Genomic DNA, 25,636 nt, shown 5'->3' with positions numbered 1-25,636 from the left:
AAACTATTAGGTACTGGGCCACCCAGGTTTGGCATCACAGGAAATTAGATTCTAATAACTATAAAATACTACTGATACATGTCAAGTGGTCACACACATCTTGTACACAATACATCGACCCATTAGATGGTTTGTAACAGAAGCGATTCAGTATATAGAATCCATCAACTGGCCAGAAGTAGAGGTTTTCCTGAGGAATAAGTAAATATGGTGTGAAACATGGAATGAGAGTTTGTCACTAAATGACACCTCTTTGTTCCAGACCCTTTCCTAGCTGGAATTTGTTTTTTATTTTTTAGCCATTACAAAAACCTTAGAAAAACATTTATTAAAATAATACCAAGTAAAGAACTACATGAAGATAAACTGCTTGTGTAAAAAATGCTGCATAAAGGTAAAGGTAAAGGGACCCCTGACCATTAGGTCCAGTAGTGACCGACTCTGGGGTTGCGGCACTCATCTCGCTTTATTGGCCGAGGGAGCCGGCGTACAGCTTCTGGGCCATTTGGCCAACATGACTAAGCCGCTTCTGGTGAACCAGAGCAGTGCACAGAAACGCTGTTTACCTTCCCGCCGGAGCAGTACCTATTTATCTACTTGCACTTTGATGTGCTTTCGAACTGCTAGGTTGGCAGGAGCAGGGACCGAGCAATGGGAGCTCACCCCGTTGCGGGGATTCAAACCGCCAACCTTCTGATCGGCAAGCCTTAGGCTCTGTGGTTTAACCCACAGCAATGAACTACATTAAGATAAACTGCTTGTGTAAAAAATGCTGCATATATTTGCATAAAGTTAGAAGGAAAGCCCCATCGCACCACCCAGCCAGGGCGGGAAGGATCCTTTCTGGATCCCCTCTCCCAAGTTTGCCCTCCCATTGTGGGGGCAGCAGCAGGGTGTTTTGCCTTGGGTGCTGAAACGCCTTGAGTCACCCCTGTCTGTTAACTTCTGTGAGTCTGCCAGCAATGGATGCAACCCAAAAAAACCTGTGGCCCTGCAGAGGTTGTTGGAGTCCAGCATGGACAATGGTCAGTGAAATATACTCAGAGTCAAGTGCGGATTTCATGCTCTTTATTCAGCTCATAGAAGTGAGGAATGGAAGTTCCTCCGAAATGTCTGCTTTATATACATTATTTACACAATGGGCCCAACGAGATTGGCTAATTCCGGGATTCTCCTGTACGCCAATCAGGTTGCGGATTCACTTCCACCTGGAGTTGGATTGGGTGGCTCCTGTGGACCAATCAAACTGCTGCATTCTGGATCCTATTATTCTAGGACCAATCAGACTGCTGCATTCTGAATCCTATTGTTCTAGGACCAATCAGACTGCTGCAATTTGGATCCTATTCAACTCAGTACATAACAGTCAGGGAAGAAAGAAGTTTAGTAACATCTGGAGGACCACAGGTTGTTGTTGTTATTTGAATTTATATACCACCTGGGGGTCTCAGGGTGGTTCGCAGAATAAAATCAAGATATAAAACCACAAAATACCTAATAAAACCAGCAACCTAATACCCCACCCCCCAAAAAACACATATTAAAAGAGCATAGGATGTAAATCGGATCAACCAAAGGCCTGGTTAAAAAGGAATGTTTTTGTCTGGCACCTAAAAGTGTATAATGAAGGTGCCAGGCGAACTTCCCTGGGGAGAGCATTCCACAGATGGGGAGCCACTGCAGAGAAGGCCTGTTCTGGTGTTGCCACCCTCTGAACCTCTCGAGGAGGAGGCACATGAAGAAGGGCCTCAGAAGGTGATCTCAGGGACTGGGTAGGTTCATATGGAAAGAGGTGGTCCTTGAGGTATTGCAGCCCTGAGCCGTTTAAGGCTTTATAGGTCAAAACAGTTCCCCCACTTCTGCTTTAAAGGAAGTAACTCACTAAATACCAGCATTTCTGGATCTGAAGGTGACTTGCAGAAAGGCACTCCGGCTCGCACAAGGTAGCCTTCTTGAATTCTAGCAATCCCCTTCTCCTGCTGCAGACAACTCTCCCTGCCCCCATTCCCTTATTCCAATGAATATTTTTTTTTGACAGAGGTCATTCTGGTATGCCCCTATTCCGATGCTTTGGACTAAAGATGTTTTGGTGCCCTCCAGATGTTTTGAACTACAGGGCTGGTGGTGGCTGCTCTCTACGGCTTGGTAGCCTTGAGCAGCTCTGTTCAGCGCCTGCTCAAAACTCCAGTGATGTTGATTCCCTATCTAATTTCTACCATTTGCCTCTAGCCTTCCTCCCTAGAGCTTCAGGATCACTTTGACGCTCTCAGCTTCTGGACATTTGCCAGCCTAGTTTACAACGTAGGTATGCATGGTATTGAGATTGCATTTGTTGCTTTTATCAATTATCTTCCCACAGAAATTGATGGAGGCAACTGTACCTTATTGATCCTGTTCCATCTTCCAGCAGCATTTGTTGTCATTGATCAGGAGTTGTTGATGACATGAGACATAGTTCATATTTATGGGATCACTCTGAAGTGGTTCTACCTGTTTCATGCTTGAAGATTTTAAAAGGTTATGATAGGTATTTCCTTATTGGTGTCTCTGGGTTTTCCTTATGGCAGCTGCAGCATTTTATCTACTCAATATTATATGAATATAATACAATATTTTAGCATTATATTATATTATATTTTATATTATATTATGATATGATATGATATGATATGATATGATATGATATGATATTATACAGTGGTACCTCAGGTTAAGTACTTAATTCGTTCCGGAGGTCCGTACTTAACCTGAAACTGTTCTTAACCTGAAGCACCACTTAACCAACGGGGCCTCCCTCTGCTGCTGCTGCTGCACCGCCGGAGCATGATTTCTGTTCACATCCTGAAGCAAAGTTCTTAATCTGAGGTACTATTTCTGGGTTAGCAGAGTCAGTAACCTGAAGCATATGTAACTTGAAGCGTATGTAACCCGAGGTACCACTGTATTATATTTATTATATTATATTTTAGCATTTTATCTACTCAATATTATATGAATGAGTGGAATACTAGAATTCTAATTTAAATAGAGGGCAAATCCAATTTCCTAGGAATACATATACCAAGTACTTATGACATCACCTGGATTATACTAAAAAGGACATGTAAAACATATTCTAGAAAGACCTAAATAGTAGGTACTTTGAGGAGCTACTGTAGTATTAAGACTGTGATATATGAACTGGTTTAAATCTTGCTCTAACCGTGCTAATTAAGTAGCTGTTGTCTCTCAAGCCTTTTCACCCAGAGATGGTAATACTGAAGTACACAAGGCCATAAAAGTTATTAAGATAATGAATATGAATCTGGTCTGGAAGGCTAGTGCAAACCACGGTTTCCCAGTTTGGGCGGAATGGCAAATTATGGTTTGCCACAAACCATGAAATAACCCATTAAAGATGCAAGTCTGTGTTCACTTACTCGAGGAAATTCCCAGTGAACAAAATAGGACTTCATCCCAATTAAACATGTAAAAGATCAGGATGTCATCAGAATGGAAGGTGGAGCAAGCAGAGAAGAACAGAACATCAAGCACTAAAATGTGTATTCATGCCATTTATTAAATTTATGTGACCACCTATTAAAAAAAAGTCTCTGGATGGCTTACAAACAAGACAATATTAATCACTGAAAGACAGAAAACAACTTTCCCTTATAAGAGAGACAGTATAACCAGTTTAAAACTCATATTAAAAGCACACTAAGCCACAGGCTTGTCATGCACCCCTTAACCTAGCCTACTGCACTCAGGTGCACATGGGGACATTATCCTGTTGCCTGGATTCAACTTCTGGTCCAGTCTCTACATGGAAGGTGAGGTGGTGCTGTGATCTTGTCCTTTGCCTCAGGCAGCAAAATGTCTTGGGCAATTTTGAGCTTAATTCACCTTCCAAAATGTGATAAGTCAGTATTGATTGAATGACTAACATCAACAAGTGAATCACCAAATGCGGTCGTCATGGAGAGCCAGCACCACAAATGAAAAAAGCGGGGCTGAGGCATGAGGAATCGAAGAGTGATTAGGTGGCACTGTCTCTCAAGCCATTCATTCGCTGACCATTCACCAGCATTTGACTGCAGGAGGACAACAGCTGAGGCTGCTGACATTGTGACTGTCGTTATCAAAATTAGTTAAACACTTGTTCAGCAGGCTGCATCCTCTTGCCACTGATTGAGATTTTTCCTGCTGTCATTCATGCTCTGATAACATCTCATGTAGATTACTTGCAATAGCAACAAAGAGTTTTGTGTCCCCTTAAAGACTATCAATTTTTGTTATGCTAGAAGGTTTCACAGGCTACATTCCACTTTAGTTGGACGAACCACAGTTGACTCGTCCTTTCATGCCTGGATGCAGTGATATTTTTTTTGCCACAATAAATGAGCTTTATTTTTATTTTTCTGCGCTTCTACAAAAAGATGGGCAGTGTTAAAAAAATCTCGCCTCTTGACCCTAAAGATTTGCCAGACATAAGATGGGAGGCTCTTGCCAAAGCTACCTCAGCTACTAGTGGAAGTTATGCTTACATTGTTGAAGCCCTCGGTTGTATTTACTGTGATGAAACTAAAAAAGGTGATAATAGACAATAGGCTAAAATTTTCTTTAGAAAATGGAAGAATTTGAATTCATTTTCATGCTTCATCTTTGGACACATTTGCTAGAACAATTTCATAAAGTTAGCAAGTGACTCAGAACTTCACAAATTTCATTTGAGCGCATGTGCAAATATTTACAGTTCACTGTTACAGTTTGTATCAAACACTCAGGCTAATTTTGATGAAATTTAACAGCAAGCCAAATTTACTCTACCGGATGTAGGATACAAAACTGTCAAAAGAATACAAAGAATAAAAAAATTAAAAAATGATGAGACAGCACCCGAAACCTTGGACGAACTTTCTGCAAGAGACAAGTTTAGGGAAAATTCATTTATCCCTGTCATGGATGCTCTTGAAGCCAACCTAGACAGAGGAGCAACAGTGTACAGGAGTATAGCTGGCAATATTTCATTTTTCATGAACCTGCAAGCAACCAGAGAAGATACTCACAATGACGCTGAGATGTTGATGCATTCATAGGATGTTGACCTTAGTCTAGTTGATGAATTCTTGCACTTCCACCTGTACGTCAAACAAGCTCACCCTGAAAAAGCAAATTTCAGCCACCTAGATATGTATCAAATAATATTCCAGGAGAATATCTGGACAGCTGTTCCAAATGTGGAAACAATTATCAGATTGCTCCTTTGTTTAATGGTTACAAACTGTAATGGCAAAAGATAATTTTATAGACTAAAAAGGATAAAGAATGTTCTACGGTCAACAATGTGCTAGGATTGGTCATGTGATCTAAGCATTTCACACATAGAAAATGATAAAACTGTGACTTACTGATTTTAATGATACAATTGATAAGTTTGCATCCAAAAGAGGTCAAAAGATATTGCTCTGACTTTCTATATAGTGTAATGTTATAACATAGCTACGATTCCCCTATGAATGTTCTGTGTGGATATCTTCATTAATTCCATACTTTTGTAACCTTATTTAAGGCTATAAATTTATAAACAATCTTTTTGTCAATGCTAAAATTTCTGCAATGCTCTACTTTCATTGAGTAGGCAAAGAAGAGAATGAGGTTCCATTTCTCATGATCATATGCTATTAAGTTTGGGGCTCCCAGGGTCTCCTAGCCCAGGGCTTCCAATTGCTTTAAACCAGGCCTGGCTGGGAGCTCTAGGTAGCAAAACGTAGTCTTCTGTTTTGCTGGATCTCCTGGGTATCAGTGAGTAGAACTAAGGTTGGCATATTTCAAACAGTGAAAAACTGGACAGAAAATTTGTTGAACTTTTTTTAGTTTTGCCCAAAGTTGTTGAGGGTTTTTGTGTGGCAAAATCACAAGAAATGCCATTTCTGAGCTATTTTTAATGGAAATTTGGCCATACGTCCGGACATCTGTTGCTAAATGCACTATTCTAGATTTGTCCGGGAAATTCCAGGTGTATGGCAACCCTAATAGAGCACCTTTTTACTAGCTATGGCTGGTGCAACAGCTGCAGCCATTCCTGGACGGAGGTAGCTGAGCCAAAGTGGTTCAGGCATTGGTAACACTCAATCACATTATCACAAAGCAATCTGTGTAGGGCTACCCTGAAAGCTGGTCTGGAAGCTGCAGCTGGTGCAAAAGGCAGCAGCCCAGCTATTAACCAAAGCTGGTTACTGATAGCATGGTGGCATCATTTGCTGAAAAACCAGCACACACTTAATACGTTAGCGTTAGTTTATACATTCCTAAGCAAGTTGGGACCAGCCTACCCAAAGGGCCTCCTTTCTCCATATATTTTGGCCCATTACTTGAGATCTGCTGGAGAAGGATTGCTGACTTTCCTTTAGTGGTTCTCAACCTGTGGATCCCCAGGCGTTGTTGGACTACAACTCCCATCATCCCGGAGCTCTGGCCTTGCTAGCTAGGGGTGATGGGAGTTGTAGTCCCAAAACATCTGGGGACCCACAGGTTGAGAAAGGCTGCCAGGTGAGTTTAGAACATCTGTCTGGTGGACACAGAGAACAGGGCACTCAGCGCAATAACACCTATATTGTGGAAACCGTTGCCCTTGTATACCAGCTTAAAATATGTTTTTTTCTATCATCCCCATCAATTTACTATGGTCAACAGACCAGAAATAAGACCAAAAATAAAACCATACAATGCAACATAATTTTAAGTACAAAATGAGATATAATACAAATGCCATCAGCTCAGATATATGTATAAACAATGTATAAACAATGAACTAAGGAGCACTCCAAAAGATTTAATGTGTTTGCCTTCTCGATTGCTTTTGGGGCAGATATGGTGGGGTTTGTGCTCATAATGACCAGGGTGTGAAATCCATGGAACATGCTCTTTTATTTTATAATTTTTACACTGGAGCATGTCAGAAAATGATACCCCTTTACCAGCCAAACTACCAGGAAGGTTAGCTCAATGTTACAATAAAATACTTGCTGGTACATAAAATCCCATTGGTAGTGACCGCATTTTTTATCAGTAGCTTTGAGAACAAGGAGGTCATCAACCATCAGAAGGCAAACACATCAAATCTGTCCAGAGTAAAAGCCCTTTGATATTTAACTACCGTACCTACAATATAATTCGAATTATTCCTAAAACAAGCAACTAGCTGAAAAGTATCATCATAAGAAATACATGAGGAACAAGATGAGCAGGTTGCATATAAGCAAGTCAAAAGGTCCTGAAAATAAACAGACCACACATGGTTTTTGCTTCACCAAAGCTAATGCAGAGGCAAATCCCAAATGGATAAGGAATGAGGGTTACAGTCCAATGCAACAAATAAAACTTATTTATTTACATATGCATTTATTTATGTAGTTATGTATTTACTTATTTATTTACAAGGGACAGGGCAAATAGATTTTAAAAATACTTAATACATAAAATAATACAATTGTTAAAGTGCACAACAAATCGCTTAAAAAAACCCCTACTAACAGAAGCATCAGCAGTCAGGGCTTTCCTTCTTCAGGCAGGTCTCTCTTCATCTCCTTCTGTTTCATCACCTGATGAAAAAGATTTTTGTTAACTAGCCAGTTAACAAAATAAAGAAACGGAACTCACTTATACAGAATACAGTAAGTTAAAAATTGTAATTGCTAACCGTACTATACCCTTGTTTCTTTATCTTTTCTCCACTGTTTTAAATACCCCCCCCCACTATTTATGGGTTGTATTTAAATTTAGCAAAAAAATAAATAAGAAACGGGAGGCAGCTCTATGTACAAGGACCCCCCCCACACACACATGAAAAGGCCCTTTCCTGGGTCCCCAAACTTTGTGCCATATACATTTATTGCAACCACTGCAATAGCTATCATTAGGCACCAAAACAATCCTACAACATTTTTTTTTATTTACACAAGCTTACCTTGTGAGCCAGTTTTATTTTCTTATATTTTAACTTTTGATTTTATATTGACTTTATGTATACCACACTGATTTGGGGTTGCTGTTTTCTTTAGTGGTATTGAAATGTAGGGATAGGTAAGTACCGTATTTTTTGCTTTATAAGACTCACTTTTTCCCTCCTAAAAAGTAAGGGGAAATGTGTGTGCGTCTTATGGAGGCTGCGCAGCTATCCCAGAAGCCAGAACAGCAAGAGGGATTGCTGCTTTCACTTTGTAGTGATCTCTCTTGCTGTTCTGGCTTCTGAGATTCAGAATATTTTTTTTCTTGTTTTCCTCCTCCAAAAACTAGGTGCGTCTTGTGGTCTGGTGCGTCTTATAGAGTGAAAAATAAATAAAGCCAACCTTCAGGTTGTAATGCTCTTGAAATGCTATGAAAACTAGAATTCTGTTCTAGCTGCAATATAGGCAACTAAATATGTTTTTTTTACACTTTCAGTTGTAAATATGTTTTCAGGTATTTCTATAGATGTATTATGTAACCACTACATGTGCATAGGTATATGTTTGCACCTATTGTTGCATGTATATGTATGCAAAGTCACCCACCCCTCCTTACACTTATGTAATTGCTTGTCCTTATAACTATAGTTGTGTTTACATCCAGATGAAAATACCCATATTACACTGAATAGGAATGCCTCTTTCTATCATGATTTGATTGCCTAACATTGGGCAATCAAATAGGTGTATTAATAGGTGTAGACAAAAATAGTCACTAAATCAGTGGTTCTCAAATCAATTCCTTAGCCTCTTGGTGGACCACTTAATTTTTTTCTGCCTGTTGTAGCAATTGTAATGTAATGAGCTAGATCAGGGGTCAGCAAACTTTTGCAGCAGCGGGCCAGTCCACTGTCCCTCAGACCTTGTGGGGGGCCCGGACTATATTTTGAAGGGGGGAAAAATGAATGAATTCCTATGCCCCACAAATAACCCAGAGATGCATTTTAAATAAAAGCACACATTCTACTCTTGTAAAAACACCAGGCAAGCCCCACAAATAACCCAGAGATGCATTTTTAATACAGTGGTACCTCGGGTTAAGTACTCAATTCGTTCCGGAGGTCTGTTCTTAACCTGAAACTGTTCTTAACTTGAAGCACCACTTTAGCTAATGGGGCCTCCCACTGCCGCCGCGCCACCAAAGCACGATTTCTGTTCTCATCCTGAGGTAAAGTTCTTAACCCGAGGTACTATTTCTGGGTTAGCGGAGTCTATAACCTGAAGCGTCTGTAACCTGAAGCGTATGTAACCCGAGGTACTACTGTAAAAGGGCACAGTCTACTCATGTAAAAACACACTGATTCCTGGACCATCCGCGGGCCGGATTTAGGAGGTGATTGGGCCAGATCTGGCCCCCAGGCCTTAGTTTGCCTACCCATGAGCTAGAAAGTATTATTTTTATTGTATTTTTATTGCTTCTTTCGGGCTGGCAGATTTCAAACAGTGAAAATCCAGACAGAAAAGTTGAGCTTTGCCTCTGACTACAGAATGACATATGGCAACCCTATCTTGACTTCTTTTGTATTTTATTGTAGTACAATTTGAATTCCGTAGAATACTATAGAATTCAAATTGGAAGTGTGCTTCACAGACATGCAATGGTTTGTAGACCACTGGTGCTCCACAGGCTATAGTATGAGAACCCCTGTACTAGGGTTGCCATATTCCCAAAAGTTAAAATCCGGTTTCCCCAGACATTCCACCGATTTAGCAAAAATCCACCCAGATGCCATTTTCTGAACGATTCCCGGATGTGTCCAGGAAAACCCAGATGTATAGCAGCCCTACCCTGCACAAGATCACAATTTAAATTTGAAATAGGGTACATCTATTACATTCCATAATAATTAAGTTCAGTTCAATTTATTGTGTCTAGTGAATAGCCATTGCACACATGAAAATAATAATAAGAATATAGCTATGAATAGTAGCTGACATTTGTATTCCCTGACCTTTACAGGATAAATATTTTCTCATTCCCCCTTTAAGTTGTATTACACAAATTTGTAAAGCCTTTGCAATAAATTTGGATGTTCAATAGGATATATACCTCTCCACATCAGACAGCAAAAAACAGGTCTTTGCAAGAGACGCTCTTCCCTTCTGCGATCTTAACAATGGATGGATGTAATTGTTTCTAAGATCATTATAAAAAGGGCATTGGAGGAGTACATGAGTTATGTCTTCTATAGACAGAGAGTTGCACGAGCAAACTCTATCCTTCTTAGGAACACCTTTATGTCAGCCGGTCCAATCTGCTAACGCAAGGGCATTTAGTCTTGCCTGAGTAAAGGCTACTACTCTCATTTTAACATTTGGCAAATCTACCAGATATCTTGGCAGGGATGGATACAATGGAATAAAAAAAGCATACAATTTGTTTGATTGGCAGATCTTGATCTCAGCAGTTTGGGATTGCATCTCAGTGTCTTTAAGCCTTTGGAGTATTAATTCTTTAGCTCTCTCAAAACTCTGCGCCACAAGAAAGGAGGCAGAGAGTCCCTACCTCATGGCAGCAGACTGCATTTCACGTTTCCATGAGTTTGGGGTCACGTCTTCCAAAAATGTCATGAAGGATTCTGATACATGCTTTAAAATAGTTTTTAACCAAAAAAGCAGAGCTAGACCTTGGCTTTAATGGGCATTACACCCAGTTGTGCACGGAGCTGTGCTATTTTTGTAGAGGTAGGGACTGGCAGTCTGCGCAAAAAAATAATTGCACCCTCTCCAGCGAGTCTAAATTGGTCATGGCCCACAGTGGCGTTCCATATAACAACTTTGGCAACACCCTGGTCTTATAAAGTTCTAAAGTGGGCTGCACCAAGTTGCCCCCTTTTGTATGGTGGAATCATGGTAGTCTATTTAAAGTTCTCCAGCTAATAGGGTACTTGATTGAACCTGTGCAGATCATTTTCCTGTCCATTGAAAGACCACATAGAGATACTTGAATGAGAATACTTGCTCCAGTGTATTTCCATCGAGCGACCAATTGTAAGTTTTCTTAGATTTGCCGAATATCATAACATTTGTTTTTTGGTAATTTATAGTCAGATGCTCATTCTTGCAGTACAAGCTGAAAAATTAATAATAATAACAATGTTCTGCAATCAATGACAACTATCATTAAAAATAAGTCTTCCACATTCAGATGAAGTATAGCTTTATTACATTTATATCCTGCTTTTTCTCCAGGTGTCATGCCCCACTCCACTTTATCTTCACAGCAATCTTGTGAGGTAGGGTCAGGCTAAGGAAGAGTCGCTCAGGGAACTTCAAGCAGAATGGAAATCAGGACCAGGGTCTTCCAAGTCTTAGCGCTCATCCACACGGAAGTTTAATGTGGCTTGTGTCTCTTTTTCATTTATTCATTTAGTTAGTGGTTTCCACAATGACGTCATCTTCCACAATGTCGCCCAAGTAGCAGCCTGAACTCCCCCCACCTCTAAATTCAGGTTTTCCTAATCAATGGATAACCCAAGAAGGGGAAATATACCTATATATAACATTGCATGTCAACCAACTGTGGACATACTGAAGCACATTGAGAGGATGAGCATTTTTACATGTATGGTGACATTTTGCTGGGTGCCATCTATTGCCGCACCCCAACCTGTCTTTTTCTACCGGTGGTTGCTGATTACATGTTCTTGGTAGTTTTGTTTTCAATAACAGCTATTTTGCACAGAACAGCTCTTACACAAATCAGCTGCATTAATAAACAAAAAACAAACAAACAAAAAACTTACCCTATCAGGTACAGGAGATAGGAAAGCAAAATGGAAAGGAAAGAAATGGCAGTCTGTCATGTGAATGACTCCAAATCTTAGGCCTGGAGGACACACAATTTATTTATTAATTAATTTAACTGTGCAAATCTGGAATATTGGAAAGCTTGTGGTTTTTAAAAAAATATTTATATTTGCAGGCACCCACCAGCACCTCAGGGATGCGGGTGGTGCTGTGGGTAAAACCTCAGCGCCTAGGACTTGCTGATCGCATGGTCGGCGGTTCGAATCCCCGCGGCGGGGTGAGCTCCCGTCTTTTGGTCCCAGCTCCTGCCCACCTAGCAGTTCGAAAGCACCCCTAAGTGCAAGTAGATAAATAGGTACCGCATTATAGCGGGAAGGTAAACGGTGTTTCCGTGTGCTGCACTGGTGCTGGCTCGCCAGAGCAGCTTCGTCACGCTGGCCACGTGACCCAGAAGTGTCTCCGGACAGCGCTGGCCCCCGGCCTCTTAAGTGAGATGGGCGCACAACCCTAGAGTCGGACACGACTGGCCGGTACGGGCAGGGGTACCTTTACGTTTTTACCTTTACCAACACCTCAGGTTTCCTGACTTGAATTCAACATACACACTATTTTAGCTACACTTTTGTGCAAAATATTTATACTGTAAACTTTATATTTCAATTTTTTAAAAAAAGAAAAAAAGATGCTGTCCACAATTTTTGTGCAGGTCCACAACTAGACCTCAGGTTTCCCAAACCTGTGGTGGGCAGGGAAGCACTAAGTGAAGGAAGGTGACAACTGCACACAGTTCAAATCCATCCCACCAACTATGGCCCACTAGTGTGGCTGGGAAACACTGAGACAGAAATCACCTTCCTTCGCTTAGCGCTTCCCTGCCCACCGCAGGTTTGGGAAACCTGCATGCACACAAATTGTGGACAGCATCTTTTGTTTTATTTTTAAAAGGCACACAAATGCACACATGGAAAGAGCAACCAGCACATGCCTTAATTAATGCATCAATAGGAGTATAGCATCTAGATCAAGGGAAGTAATAGTGCCACTGTATTCTGCTCTGGTCAGACCTCACCTGTGTCCAGTTCTGGGCACCACAGTTCAAGAAGGACACTGACAAACTGGAACGTGTCCAGAGGAGGGCAACCAAAATGGCCAAAGGCCTGGAAACGATGCCTTATGAGGAACGGCTAAGGGAGCTGGGCATGTTTAGCCTGGAGAAGAGGAGGTTAAGGGGTGATATGATAGCCATGTTCAAATATATAAAAGGATGTCATATAGAGGAGGGAGAAAGGTTGTTTTCTGCTGCTCCAGAGAAGCAGACACGGAGCAATGGATCCAAACTACAAGAAAGAAGATTCCACCTAAACATTAGGAAGAACTTCCTGACAGTAAGAGCTGTTTGACAGTGGATTTTGCTGCCAAGGAGTGTGATGGAGTCTCCTTTTTTGGAGGTCTTTAAGCAGAGGCTTGACAACCATATGTCAGGAGTGCTCTGATGGTGTTTCCTGCTTGGCAGGGGGTTGGACTCGATGGTCCTTGTGGTCTATTCCAACTCTATGATTCTATGAATTATATTCCTGGATATTGTGCAGGATTTGATATGTTGCCTAGCATGTATTGCTTGTATTAACTACCATTATCTGTTACTATGTATTGCTTACGATTTGAACTGTAGCTATATAACTGCTCTTAATTTTTCGTACTGTCTGGATACAATTGCACTGTGTATTTACATTATATTGTTTATTATGTTCTGTGTTGTAAACAGTTGTGCGGTCTTTTGGGGAAGGTGGTGTGCAAATTTTTCATAGTAATAGTATTCTGAAGTTGGCACTCCAAACCTTCCCCAGGGCTGGCATGAGATAGCAGCAGGAGAACTCTCATTATGCCTCGATGGAGAGTTTCCCAAGGGCATGTAGATGTCCACTCTTGGGTGTCCACAGTGATGAGGTACATCTACCTGGAAGGATCAGGATCGTGCCCAATCTTGGAATTAAGGGAGGGGGGCTTAGGACTCTCCCCTCCCATTCGCCCCTGCTGCAGAAAAATACCATAACCGTAATATAATCAAACATGTGGCTACAACAGCGAAGAGAATTCAAGCTGAAGTGCAAAAGAACACGTGATTTTTAAAAAAAATAAAATTAAAAAAAACTTTTGATCCGGAAACTTGTGACTGAATCGAGGGGGCCTCCTGAAGAACAGAGCTGTTTACAATAGTTACGACAGATTCTTTCTGAAATTTATCGCACGGGGAAAGTTCTTCAAATTTTTCAGCGTAAAAGCGAAGTCGTGGAGCGCCATACACCGGAAAGACAAGAACCGGAACCGCCACTTCCTCTGTTCGACTCTCCAGCTTAATTAACTTTTTTTTATTATTTTTAAAACCAGGCTCGCACTTTCGGTTGTAAATGTACGTAGCCTTAGAAGAAGGCTGGGTCTGTTCCCCCGCCCGAGTTTATTCCTGTCAGCTCCCCCACCCCATTTAATACCTTCCTCTGTTGCAGAATCACTTGAAACAACAGGGCTGGGGTTAGGAGCTTTCTAGTTTGAACTCGGTCCCCCAAGTTCCTTTATCCGAGTTCCTTCCAGTCTTGGGCAACCACGGGAAGCTAAAAACATTTTTTTTTGGGGGGGAGAGGGGTCGGGGGGGGGGGGAAAGAGACCTACTGATTCCTTCACCTCACATTGGGTATAGATGCTGCTGTCCCCTTTCCAACCCACAAATTTTGGGAAAAGGGTTGACGAGAGCCTCCAATGTGCCGATAGCATTTTTTAAAGTTTCTGTAATATTTTTTTCTTCTTAAAAGACCCTTTCGCTCTTACTCTCCTCCCCTTTCCGCGAGCTTTCTTTCACCCACCCCGCTTCCAAATATCCCTCACTGAATCGTTTGTAATTTTTTAAAATCTCCCTCCTTCAATCGTCTCCGCTTTGCACGCCTCCCTGTTTATTTTCCAGCTCTGAGACTGGCTCTCTTCCTCTCCCCCTACCCGCTCTTTTTTTTCTTTCTTTCTTCCCTTCAAAAAATAAAAAAAAACACAACAATTTTGCACGGTGCCAAGCTTGGGAGTTTTCACATATTCGCCTCCCCTTTTCTGCAGCCTCCCTCCCCAGCCCCATCAGAGGAAATATTACAATGTTGCAAGCTGACGTAAGGACATTACAAGGAAAGGGCTACATTTCGGAGTGTTTATGAAAAGCCTCGGTACTGTACTGTCACCAGGGGGCATGCAATAGAATGCATTTCGTCCAACATTTGGAATAATGATCATTTAGCAACCACAACTACCAACACCACCAAAAAAAAAAAAAAAAAAAATCGAGAGAGGGGGGGAAAAAGAGGGAGAGAGAGAGCTTCCAGTGCGCTTTGGAGTCCGCGCCAGACAGAGGAGCCATGCAGCCAAACTTTCGGGAACCCTTGGTTATTTTTCCTGACATTGCAAGCTCGCCCTTGAGGATCGCTTCTTGAAATCTCCGGGTTTTGTTTTGGCTTTTCTCTCGCCCCGATCCTGGGCGACCTCTCCCGCCGTCTCTAGGCCTGGCGGATCGGCTTCCCTTCGGCAACGGAGGAGAGGATCAGGAGAGGATCTACCTTAGCGGCGAGGGAGCTGCAGCGAGACGCCCTGCCTGCCTGCCTGCCTGCCCGCCCGCCCGCCTGCTCTGCCTGGGCTCTGCCTGCCTCTCTCTCTCTCCCTCCTCTCTCTCGCATACGCGCACGCAGAGCTCGCTTGCCTTGGGAGTCCAGTGTTGTTTTGAAGGGAGCTAACATGGCGACGGTGCCCGTCTATTGCATCTGTAGGCTGCCCTACGACGTAACCCGCTTCATGATCGAGTGCGACGCCTGCAAGGACTGGTTTCACGGCAGGTAACACAAAGCGATCGGGCCTCCCCCCCCCCCCTGCTCTGGGGCACACAGATCCCCCTCCTCTCGCTCGGGGGCCTTTCGCCTCTTCGGCTCGCTAGGGCACGAGAGAGCGAGAGCGAGCGAGAGATGGTGGCGGGGCTCGCAGGAGCTGCTGCTGCTGCTGCTGCTCCTCCGTGCAGTTTTCCAACAGGCCTTTTTGGAGAAGAGGAGGAGGAGCCACTCTCCCCATTTCCCTCTCTTGTATTTTTTGTGTGTATGTGTGTGCGTTGTTTTGTTTTGTAAATTGTCGAGCCCGGGCGCACACAATGGCCTCCCCCCCTCCCCACATCGGGGCTCTAGTGTCAAGGGGCTGCGGGTGGCGGCGGCGGTGGCGGCGGCACTAGCGGGGGGAGGGAGAGCTATTGTCCTTTCCTCGGGGAGGGGAGGGCTTGGCTGGCTGCTAGCTGAGGAAGGGGTTTTTATTATTAAGGTTATTTTGTCCCTCGCTCGCCGCCAGCCATGTGGGGGTCTTCATGGGCGGGTGGCCGAGGCGAAGATTTAAAGCTCGGTGCCCGCTCTCACTTTCTCCAGAGAAGGCATGGAGAGCGCGCGAGAGGGATATGAGGGCGGCGGGGGGGGGGCGGCGGACGGTGAAAGCGCTTCCACACGACGTCTGGCCTAGGAGGAAGGGTCCCTACGGGGCGGGCGGGAGCTCCTAGGTCTGTGAACCGGGCGGGGTGTGTGTGTGTGTTGGGGGGCGGGAGTCCGGCTTGTTGGCGAGCCCGCTCTCCCGCGCTGTCGGCGGCCCCGTCGCCTCGCGTCTTCCTGAGGGAAGGAGGGGCGGCCGGGGCTGGGGGTGTTTCCTCACACGCGGGCGAGAGAGGGCGAGCGGTGGCGGGGGTCCCGAGCGAGGCGGCTGAGGGAGAGAGAGAGAGAGAGAGAACGAGCCCGCGCTGCTGGGCTGGGCTTCCCCCGGGAGAGGAGCGGCCAGGCGGGCCAGTGTGGACTCGGGCGCAGCCAAGGAAGGGAATCCCCCGCCGTGCGGGCTGCAGAAGCCCAGAGCTGCTGGCGCCACTTTTGCTTGGGCGCGGAAAGAGCGAGCGAAACGCCAGGAGGACCCGCTCTCACCCTCCAGAGAGAGAGAGAGAGGCCGGGGGGGGGGGTGGCAGCAGGAGGAGAGACGCTTCCTCTCCTCGGCGCCCGGAGGTAGCGCCGCGCTGGGCAGGCGCCCACAGCGGCTGCCACGTCCTCCTCCTGCACTTCGGGTGCCCCTCTTCTGCCTCCCCTCACTTCTTCTTTAAAACATTCCATTTTAAGGGGTGGGAAATGGACCTGCCTCCTTGAAACACGCACACATACACCCCCCCACCCCCCGCCGCGGGCGGGATCCGCAGGAAAAGGACTGGGGTTGACTGCAGTTCTCTGGGATGGTGGTGGCAGCTTTGGCTGCGTCTCCTCAGCTACACGGAGATCGTTTCAATTCTCCCCGTCCTCAGTTGTTGTGGAATCTGAGACAATGTAACGCGCAGGTTGGACGGGGCGGGGGGGGGGCTGGAAACTTCCCCGGCCACCCGCTCCTATCTCTATCCATTTATCTGATCTGTCAAGGGCGAGGGTGAAGAGCCCTCCCTCGCTCCCCCTTCCGTGGTGCTTCTTGTCTGCAATTGTCACTCCACGCCGAGTCGTCCTGATTGCCTGATGGCAGAGCTGATGGTCCTGATCTTTGTGTCTCTCGGTGGAGGGCTTGTGTGGCAGGAGGCGGGAGGCAGGCGCGTCGTTCATAAATAAATAAAGAATGAAATAAATGGGAGCTGCAGGCAGGAGGGGGAAAGACTTCAGCCAGATTCCCTCGGAGGTCAGTCTTCTCTTTGGGAGGATGGCGGGGGAGGGGGGGGGGGAGAAACAAATCTTGTGGATATTACCTGAAGAATGCCTCAGATGGAAGCAAACGCCATTGAAATGTCTTGGGCTTCCTTGCTGTGGGTATGAGCTTCCAAAATTAAGCAATGGTTTTTTGTTTTTTAAATAATTGTTCTCACGTGCTGCTCTGTCTCATGCAGATCCGCAGGACTTGAAAATGTTTAATGTTGTCTGGGTTGTTTAAGCTCCGGGTAGGAATTTCGCAGCCTGAGTATGTCAAGGCTTCTGGCTGGTTATTTTCCTTCTGACTTGCTGCTCTTGTGAAACTGAACTTCCCTTGCAACTTGGTTCCTGACAGCAGCAGAGAAGGTATTCAAGACAGGTTGGTCCTCTTGCTTACTCAGGTTCAAGGGCAAGGGGAATTGCCTCCCCACTGGGGAATACAGAAGTTTGCTCTAAAGTAACAGTAAGGACCAGTTAGGACAACTTTGCGATTGCTTTCTTGATGTTGCCTTTTGTTTTTTTAATTGGCTGTATTAATTTATCTGTCTTATGTTTTTGTCAAGCACTGTGTGCTGTGAATTGTGAAAAGGCCACTGCTGTAGAAATAAGTATATCGCTGTCAACAGAAAACTGATAAGAGGGAAGAACTTGATATGATCAACGTTGGAGCTCATTTAATAGTTAGAAAGCCGTTGTGGGGTAGTGGTTGGCATGTCTGAGATGGAGGGGGGAAACCCAAGTTCAAATCCTTTCCCATTAGCTCAATGGGACAGTCACAATCTTACACATATAACAGTTATCATTTTTTGGGTAACAGTTATCAGGAGTATGTGTAAATGTTTACATACATGTAAATGTTTGCATAAGTTTAAGGTATAAATATGCTGTGGTTAAAGGTATGGCATTAGTTTGGTCAGGATGATATTTTGTTTTTGTCATTATTTTACTTGCCTACATTTATCCTTCCCCCCTTGCACTCAAGGTAGCAACAATGAGATACAAAAATACAATGCAAACAAATGCATTTTTCCTCCTGAGAAAATCTGTTCCTTCTTATTTTTCTTATTATGTATGGTGCATTTTCCCTGCTTTACAAAGATAAACAAATCTGGCTTATCCGTTTGGAGGCTGATTATGCAATTGCAAGATGAAAACCTTGAACGAACAGTAGGGCATCAAGGCCAGTGATTGTTACTTGGTGACAACGTGCAAGTGAGCCTTCTATCAGTGATAGCAGAGGCCTTACAAAATTACTTAAGGTAATTTGTGAGGGAGGGACACTAAAGACCTTCAAATGCTTCTTACAAATTTGAATGTATCCAGCTTTTCTGGTTTCTTACTCTTTATTTTAATTTTATTTATTTTCGTACTGTTCCATTTTATTTGCAGTATACGGTTGTGTTGTGTTTTTGGCTCAGTTTCTTCTAGTTTTTGATAGACTTTATTAAAAGTTGTATTTTTATTGTTTTTATGTAAACTGCTGACAGATTTCATTAAGTGGCATAACACGTGTGTGTGTGTACGGCCTAGTACACTTTTATATTGTGTCCATGATATAATGTTTGATGCTTTCTTCTTGCCATCCTTTTACCCATTTTTAAGGGGTAAGGACAAGAAGGTTGGATACATACAGAACGTATAAGCATATGCATGATGGAGAAGACATAAGCTGGTCTTCTGCCCAATCCCATCACAAATAGATGAATGCAGGGGAATGTTTGCGTGAACCAGTCCCAGGTTACCTGTACAAAAAGGGGGTCTGTTCCCATCAGTGTTAACCGTCTACTTACTTTCCTTCCCTTCCCTTGTACTTGTGTGGGCCTATAATGGCATGTATTTGGATAGATAAGCAGAAAATGAATGTGCATGTCCATCCTAAACAAGTCTTGTGTGGAAGAAGACTGAGAAATGAATGACTGGGTAGGATATACAGTATAAATAAATATGAAGGAAATTGTGAGGTGGCAGATGTTTTCCCCCTTGTGTTTAACTGAAAATCATAAAGATATTAAATAAAAACAACGATGGGATGTTGTTATAGCTCTCTTAACTTATCATAGGAAGCTGCCAGGATAATACTCTGAACACAGGAAGTTGTAAAACCTAATCTGAAGACAAAAAGCTGATGCAATGAAATTTTCTCCAGAGAAAACAATGATATTCTTTTCAGTAGTTCTTCATTAGTTGCTAACATCAATATTGTGTGTGTGTAAGAAAAAAGTGACATACAATTATAACTAATCTAACTGATGAATGAAAAACTTGTTTGAAAGTATACTTGATTATAGGTTTTCAAAATGTATTCTTCACATGATCTGCAAGTGAATTCAGCATTCTGTTTACATTAATTCTGAAAATACTGTTTGATTTGTTGCTATATGCATATATATTTTAAGCTTTGCTTGTTAATAGACTTCATAAACTACTATCAAGGATGAAGCGTGAACATCATAGTGTCAGACAAATACAAAGGGAAAATTGTGAAGACTTTTAGGACACACAATTCACAGCCTGTGGATTTGTGATCTTAGTACTTGTAAATGAAGAGGTTCTTGTCTGTCTCAGGATGCTGGTCAGGAAAGGTGAAAAGCCACTTGAAAAAATCAGTAAAATTTAGAAAATTTCAAATAATCTATCATTTGGCATTTCCAATTTACCAGTTTGAACAAATTAAAATCTTCCAATTTTGATGGAACATTTCTTTACCAGGTTATGTCAGAACAGTCCATGGCATTTAGTTTTATATTTTGGTTTAATACTGGTTCGCAGAGCTGAAATCAGTTTGCCAGCACCCAGCTGAACCCCCAAATAACCAATGTAGATTCTGGGTTCAAGGGTCTGTCAATTTTGTAGCAGTTTAATATGACTAAGTCTGATTGAAAGCAATAGGTTTTGAAGTTACGCACATGGTCAGTTTGTTTTATTTCCATATCTCTTGCATCCTTTCAGAATTTTGTCCATATATCAAATGTTTATTCAGCAACCATTAGCATGGTAGACTGATGTACAATAATGAAGAACATGCACTCTTCAATAGGTAATTCATTCTTGACTCAGCATGACTGATGACTAAATATTCATTGATTTTCAGAAACTTCTAAGTGCGCACATGTTCTTAAAAACAAAAAGAGTATTACATTCATTAGAAAAATGTAACATGTAGATGTGGTAGCTCCAATGCCCAGTTGTCTCTCCTTTGTCTATGAGAAGTCTCCCATTCACTTCCAAGGGAGGAGAAATGCTGCATTTGCAGTAAATCTTCAGTGAAAGGGCTTCCCTGTTTGCAGAAATGCTCCAGTTTTGCATAAGGATGGATATGGGTTTCTGGATTGGGAAATATGTAAGACAATTGTTTCCGATGAGTTAGGGGAGGTCTACACTTAAGGCAGACAATTTGTTCAGTAATGAGAGTTCCTTCTGCAGAATCCACAGGCCTTGTAAGGATGTTTAAAAATGTATGTATCTCACATTTTTAAGGGGGAAAGTGTGCTTCAAATTCTTGCGCTCGGAGAGCTAATGCTGAAAATGTGAGGGCAACAACATTAAAGGTTAAAAAAATAATTGGTAAGAAAAATGTAGTTCATTTCAACTCCACTGTGATTTTTGAGTTCACATTTAAAAGACTTTTGTAGAGCAGAGTTCAGTGTTCACATTTGACTTCTTGCAACGTAACATGTTGCAAGAGTGCAGCATGTTGTCCAGCTGCATGAATACTCATGTCAATGAAAATGATATGGCAATTACATTATTAGAAACAAAAAATGCAAATAAAGTACTGTATGGCCTTCTGGCTCCAAAACAATGTTTGGACCTAGTACCGGAAGAGTGAGAAACATACTTTAAAAAGGGGGTGGTGTTTCTCAGAATGCACACAGTCCTGCAAAAGAATGTACAGTAGCTGAAAGGTTGCCACTTCCCATTGATGCATACCTGAGCTTTGGGTTCTTCAGAGGTACTTCTCCAGGTGCTCTGACCAAAGGAGATGGAGCTCATGGCTATTAGGGAGAAAGACTTTTTGTTGGTGGTAGTCCAACTATGGAATATTCTCTCTAGAGAGGCCTGCCTGGCTCCTGTTTGGGTTCATTTCAGTGCCAGGCCCTTTCACCTGGCTTTTAAAATACCTTTTTAATATTTCAATATTTTAAAATTATGTTTGAATCTAGTGCTTTTATAGCTGATTGTTATATTTTAATATTGATATTTTAAGCCACCTAGATAACACTGTTATTGAGTGGCATATAAATGTGGTATGTAAGTAATTATCATGGGCATCTTGGTGTCATTCCTACAAAGGAGCAGTTTGGAAAGCTGTATCAGTTTATTGTCTGCAGAGGTTTGATAAGGTGAGATCAGAAAAGCAAAAACTATTGCATTTTCCATAAGAATCACATACACTGGAATTTAAACCCAAATTAGCACTTTTTTGTTGGAAGGTTTTTAAAACTAAAAATGTATTACAGTGGTACCTCGGGTTGCACACACTTCAGGTTACATATGCTTCAGGTTACAGACTCCGCTAACCCAGAAATAGTGCTTCAGGTTAAGAACTTTGCTTCAGGATGAGAACAGAAATCATGCTCCGACGGTGCGGCGGCAGCAGGAGGTCCCATTAGCTAAAGTGGTGCTTCAGGTTAAGAACAGTTTCAGGTTAAGTACGGACCTCCGGAACGAATTAAGTACTTAACCCGAGCTACCACTGTAGTTGACAATGAGAATCAAATTCTTTGTGAATTTCATGTGGACTTCCAGCAATTATAATATTGTATGAGCATAATACTCGTATTATAATATAATCCCAATTAATGCACAATTCCCAATAAGCCCAAAGTCTGCAAATTTAGCTGATATGCTTTTTCTTTCATGTAAATCAGAAATTCATAGTAACAATAGTGGAGTTTTCTCTCTCTCTTTTGCATGCTTTTAGCTTATTTTGATAAAAATGGCTGTTTAATATTCAGAATGATGGCATAAATATGTGCAATGGATCCTCAGATGGATCTATCCCAGACAGTTGTTGGGCAGGGGACAGGTTTCTAGTCCAAGTGGGAAATTGCACCAGGTCTCATATATACCAGTTCCAGATCCAGGAAGTGAAGTCAGATCAAGCAAAGGTCAAGTCCGCCTAAGCAAGGTCAGCCAAAGGAGAGGTCAAAAGTCTGAAAGGCAAAGAAACAATCTGGGTAGCACCTTGGATAGTTCCAAGTGGATCCTAAACTGGAAGGCAGACTACTGTTGCGTCAACATTTCGCTTCAGTAGGGTGACAACTTCCTTTGAGCAGCAAGCCCTGCTCCTCTTCAGCAGAACCTCTTTTCTTAAAGAGGCCCAGTCTGTTTTAGGAAGCTGTGGGCTACATGGGGGTGGCGGCTGTAGTTTTACTGTGGCCCCAGAGCTAGGGCCCTCAGGGTCTAAAGACAGTAATGTGCCCTCACCAGGTGGAGAGACACTGAGTTCATGGGCTCATCTGCTGCTGGAACTTCTGAGGAGGCATTGACATTACAGTCTGGTTCAGAAAGCACATTGTTCTCCAACACAGATAGATCCACTAAACCCATGTCCAATTCCCCTGAAGATGGGGAGTGACAAGACTGGAAATTGCATCTCACCGTTTTTCACCAAGAAGATGAGTAAAGCCCTATAGAATGTAATCAAATAACAGAAAACGGTGAAACTCGCAGTAGCCCAATATACAGGACAGTACAAAAGCCTGGTTTCAAAGAGCCGTTATAACTACCCTCCTAAACACAAGCAATGAAGGAGTTATCTGGATTTCTAGAGGTGGGAGTTCCAGAGCCTGGGGCCCACCACAGAAAAGGCCCTTCTGAGCATTGTCTTGTTGTGAGTAGCTAATGGGACAGGAGAAGGGGTTCTCTTTGGAAGATTTCAGTTCTCAGGCAGGATTATATACAGGAAGGTGGTATTTCAGGTTGTATAGGTAAAAAACAGCACTTTGGAAGCAAGTTGGCCCCCAATGTAGTCAGCATACAACCCCTATATTGCACTCACATAAGAAGCCTGGCTGCCATATTGTGGACAACCAGACATTTCCAAAGGTCTTGAAAAGGCAGCCTATGTAACACATCTTTCAAGCAAGAGGGGACTTAAGGCACGGAACATGGTTGCCAGATCAGAAAATTCCAGAGAGGAATGTAGCTGACACAACATTTTTAACTGTGCAAAGACACTCCTGGCTATAGTTGAGGTCCGAAAATCCAGGGGGCAGAAAGAGCTTGCGATCCTGGATAACTGGAATGTATTTGCCCTCACCTTCCTGTAGGTATATAGCTGAACTAGGCCAGAGCCACCAGCTGAAGGACATAGCCTGGGACCCCAAAAGAGTGAGGAAGAACCTGCCTGTGAGTTGAGAACTACAGGAAGAGTCTACGTAATTTGATTTCTAACAGCAGCAGCAGCAGATTGGCATGCAGCCGTGATGACTAAATATTGTACAGGGCTAATATTAAAAGACTTTATTATTAGCCAAAGAGGAGTGGCAGAAAGAAAGAACATCTTTCTTTGCTCTTGTGGGAACAAGTTGCTCTGTTGCGAGAATGTCTCCAAACATTACACCTCAAAGCCGAGGGAAAAACAAGTGATCCAAAGATTTCTTAACATATGTGTGAAAACTTTAAAGAATAGGACAAGTTTGTTGTCAGGTTGGATCTAATGGTAGCAACTTGAAAAACCCTTATAGGAAAGGATAGTTGATAAAAGACTTTCCTCTGAGGCAACAATACTGTTGTTGTTGTTGTTGTTGTTGTTGTTGTTGTTGTTGTTGTTATATTTATTACCCACTCTTCTCCAGGCAGTCCTAGAGAGGGTTACAGCAATATAAAATACAGCATTAAAAAGAGTTTAAGGCAAATTACCATTACAACTAGAATAGGTCCTAAAATATAGATCTGTGTCTCAAGTGTCAAAGGGCAAGGCAAAGAGAAGCATCTTCAGCATATGGTGGAAGCTATGCAATGAGGTTCCAGACAATCTCTGTGGGAAGGAAATTCCAAAACCCAGTGGCTGCCATGCAGAATGTTCTCTCCTAAATCCTCACCCCCACCCCACCAACCAAAAGGTTAAGGGCAGTGGAACTACCTAAACCGTTGTCAGGAATTAAGTTTATACTACCGTTTCCCTATGACTATGATGCTGACTGATCAGAGGATCATAAAAGCAGAATAATATCTGCCCCCTCCAGCTTCCCTTCCAAATTTTAACCCACATTTCCTCCACATTTCTGCTCCCAATGAGAAAATATTTTCAAAAAAGGGATATTGTGCAGTGTTGCATTTTGTTTTGTTTTTGAAATTAATTTTGTTTTTCAAAATACAAATTACAAAATACAAATACACCAGGGTAGGTGTGGTTGAGAATCCTGAAAAACAAAATGTGATTTTAATGTTTATTTTTTAGGGTTTTTTTATGTTAAGTTGGCTTCTGCAGTAAAGTACACTTGAAACCCTGGACTGCTGTCTGGAGCAGCCTTTGCCTACCTTCTTACAGCTTGCAGACCACTGGTCATGCTGCCTGGGGCTAATGGCAGTTACATCCCAAAGTATCTGACAGCAGCAGGTTGCAGAAGGCTGCCCTAGGCTCTGTGGTCTTCATGTGGTCTTGCAATACTACACCAGAGACTATGGGTTGCATCCAATGTGTACAAGCAAAATGCTGCTTGCAGAATTGGACTTCCCTGTCCTCTTTCTCTTTTTCAGTGTGCACCCCCCCCCAAATCTGCCCAATGGAGTTCACCCTCTGGAGCCAATTTTGCAGGGTGTACAGGGGGGTGGATGGGAGAGGCGAGGAGAGGGGAAGTCTGTTGTTCAAGTGGAATAACAGCTTTGGATATGACATTAGGACTTTAAAAGGTGCAGTTATGTTCTATCTCTCTCTCACAGCTTTATTGTGGTCCATAGACCCAAAATACACAGTACAACGACAATATAGATCAACAGTTATTAAGGTGTAAGAGCAGCCTCGCTAGCCAACAGAGAAGCTTAGTTATGTTCATACTGTTGACATGACTGGTGTAAGTATTCCCATTTCAATGAATGGTAGTCTATCTCTTATGGTTAAAAGGTGAGCTGATGCAATGGGTGGAAAGCAAAACTCTTGTCAACTTTCATTTACTAGCCTTGGGTAATGTATCAATTCTACCAATCACAGTGGCGCCTTCATATTTAGAAATATGTATCCAGAGA

At 42.8% G+C, this 25,636-nt stretch overlaps 1 protein-coding gene and 2 long non-coding RNA genes across 4 annotated transcripts in view; 1 reads left to right on the top strand and 2 right to left on the bottom strand.

The window, feature by feature from the left end:
• Window positions 1–3,546: 3,546 nt before the first annotated feature.
• On the bottom strand, window positions 3,547–15,567 carry LOC310700235. The gene is made up of 5 exons (XR_014522516.1): window positions 15,469–15,567; window positions 11,735–11,817; window positions 7,516–7,583; window positions 7,210–7,255; window positions 3,547–5,021 (listed from the first exon to the last, which is right to left on the bottom strand). It is a non-coding gene; the product is annotated as an uncharacterized lncRNA (long non-coding RNA).
• Window positions 11,896–14,366, bottom strand: LOC310700244. The gene is made up of 2 exons (XR_014522526.1): window positions 12,311–14,366; window positions 11,896–11,927 (listed from the first exon to the last, which is right to left on the bottom strand). It is a non-coding gene; the product is annotated as an uncharacterized lncRNA (long non-coding RNA).
• Window positions 14,658–25,636, top strand: part of PHF2 (PHD finger protein 2) — a 121,014-nt gene continuing 110,035 nt past the window's right edge. The window contains exon 1 of one of the 2 annotated variants that reach the window (XM_083489212.1): window positions 14,658–15,601. In XM_083489212.1, coding sequence (XP_083345338.1) covers window positions 15,504–15,601 — 98 coding nt within the window. In that variant the 5' untranslated portion in view covers window positions 14,658–15,503. Of the gene's footprint in view, window positions 15,602–16,921; window positions 17,560–25,636 lie in introns of those variants that run through there. The other variant, XM_083489213.1, reaches the window with a different exon arrangement.

The sequence above is a fragment of the Podarcis liolepis genome (assembly GCF_965112155.1).
Source record: "Podarcis liolepis genome assembly, chromosome: 2".
In the NCBI taxonomy this organism is placed as follows: Eukaryota; Metazoa; Chordata; class Lepidosauria; order Squamata; family Lacertidae; genus Podarcis; species Podarcis liolepis.
This window is presented reverse-complemented; position numbering and strand designations above follow the sequence as displayed.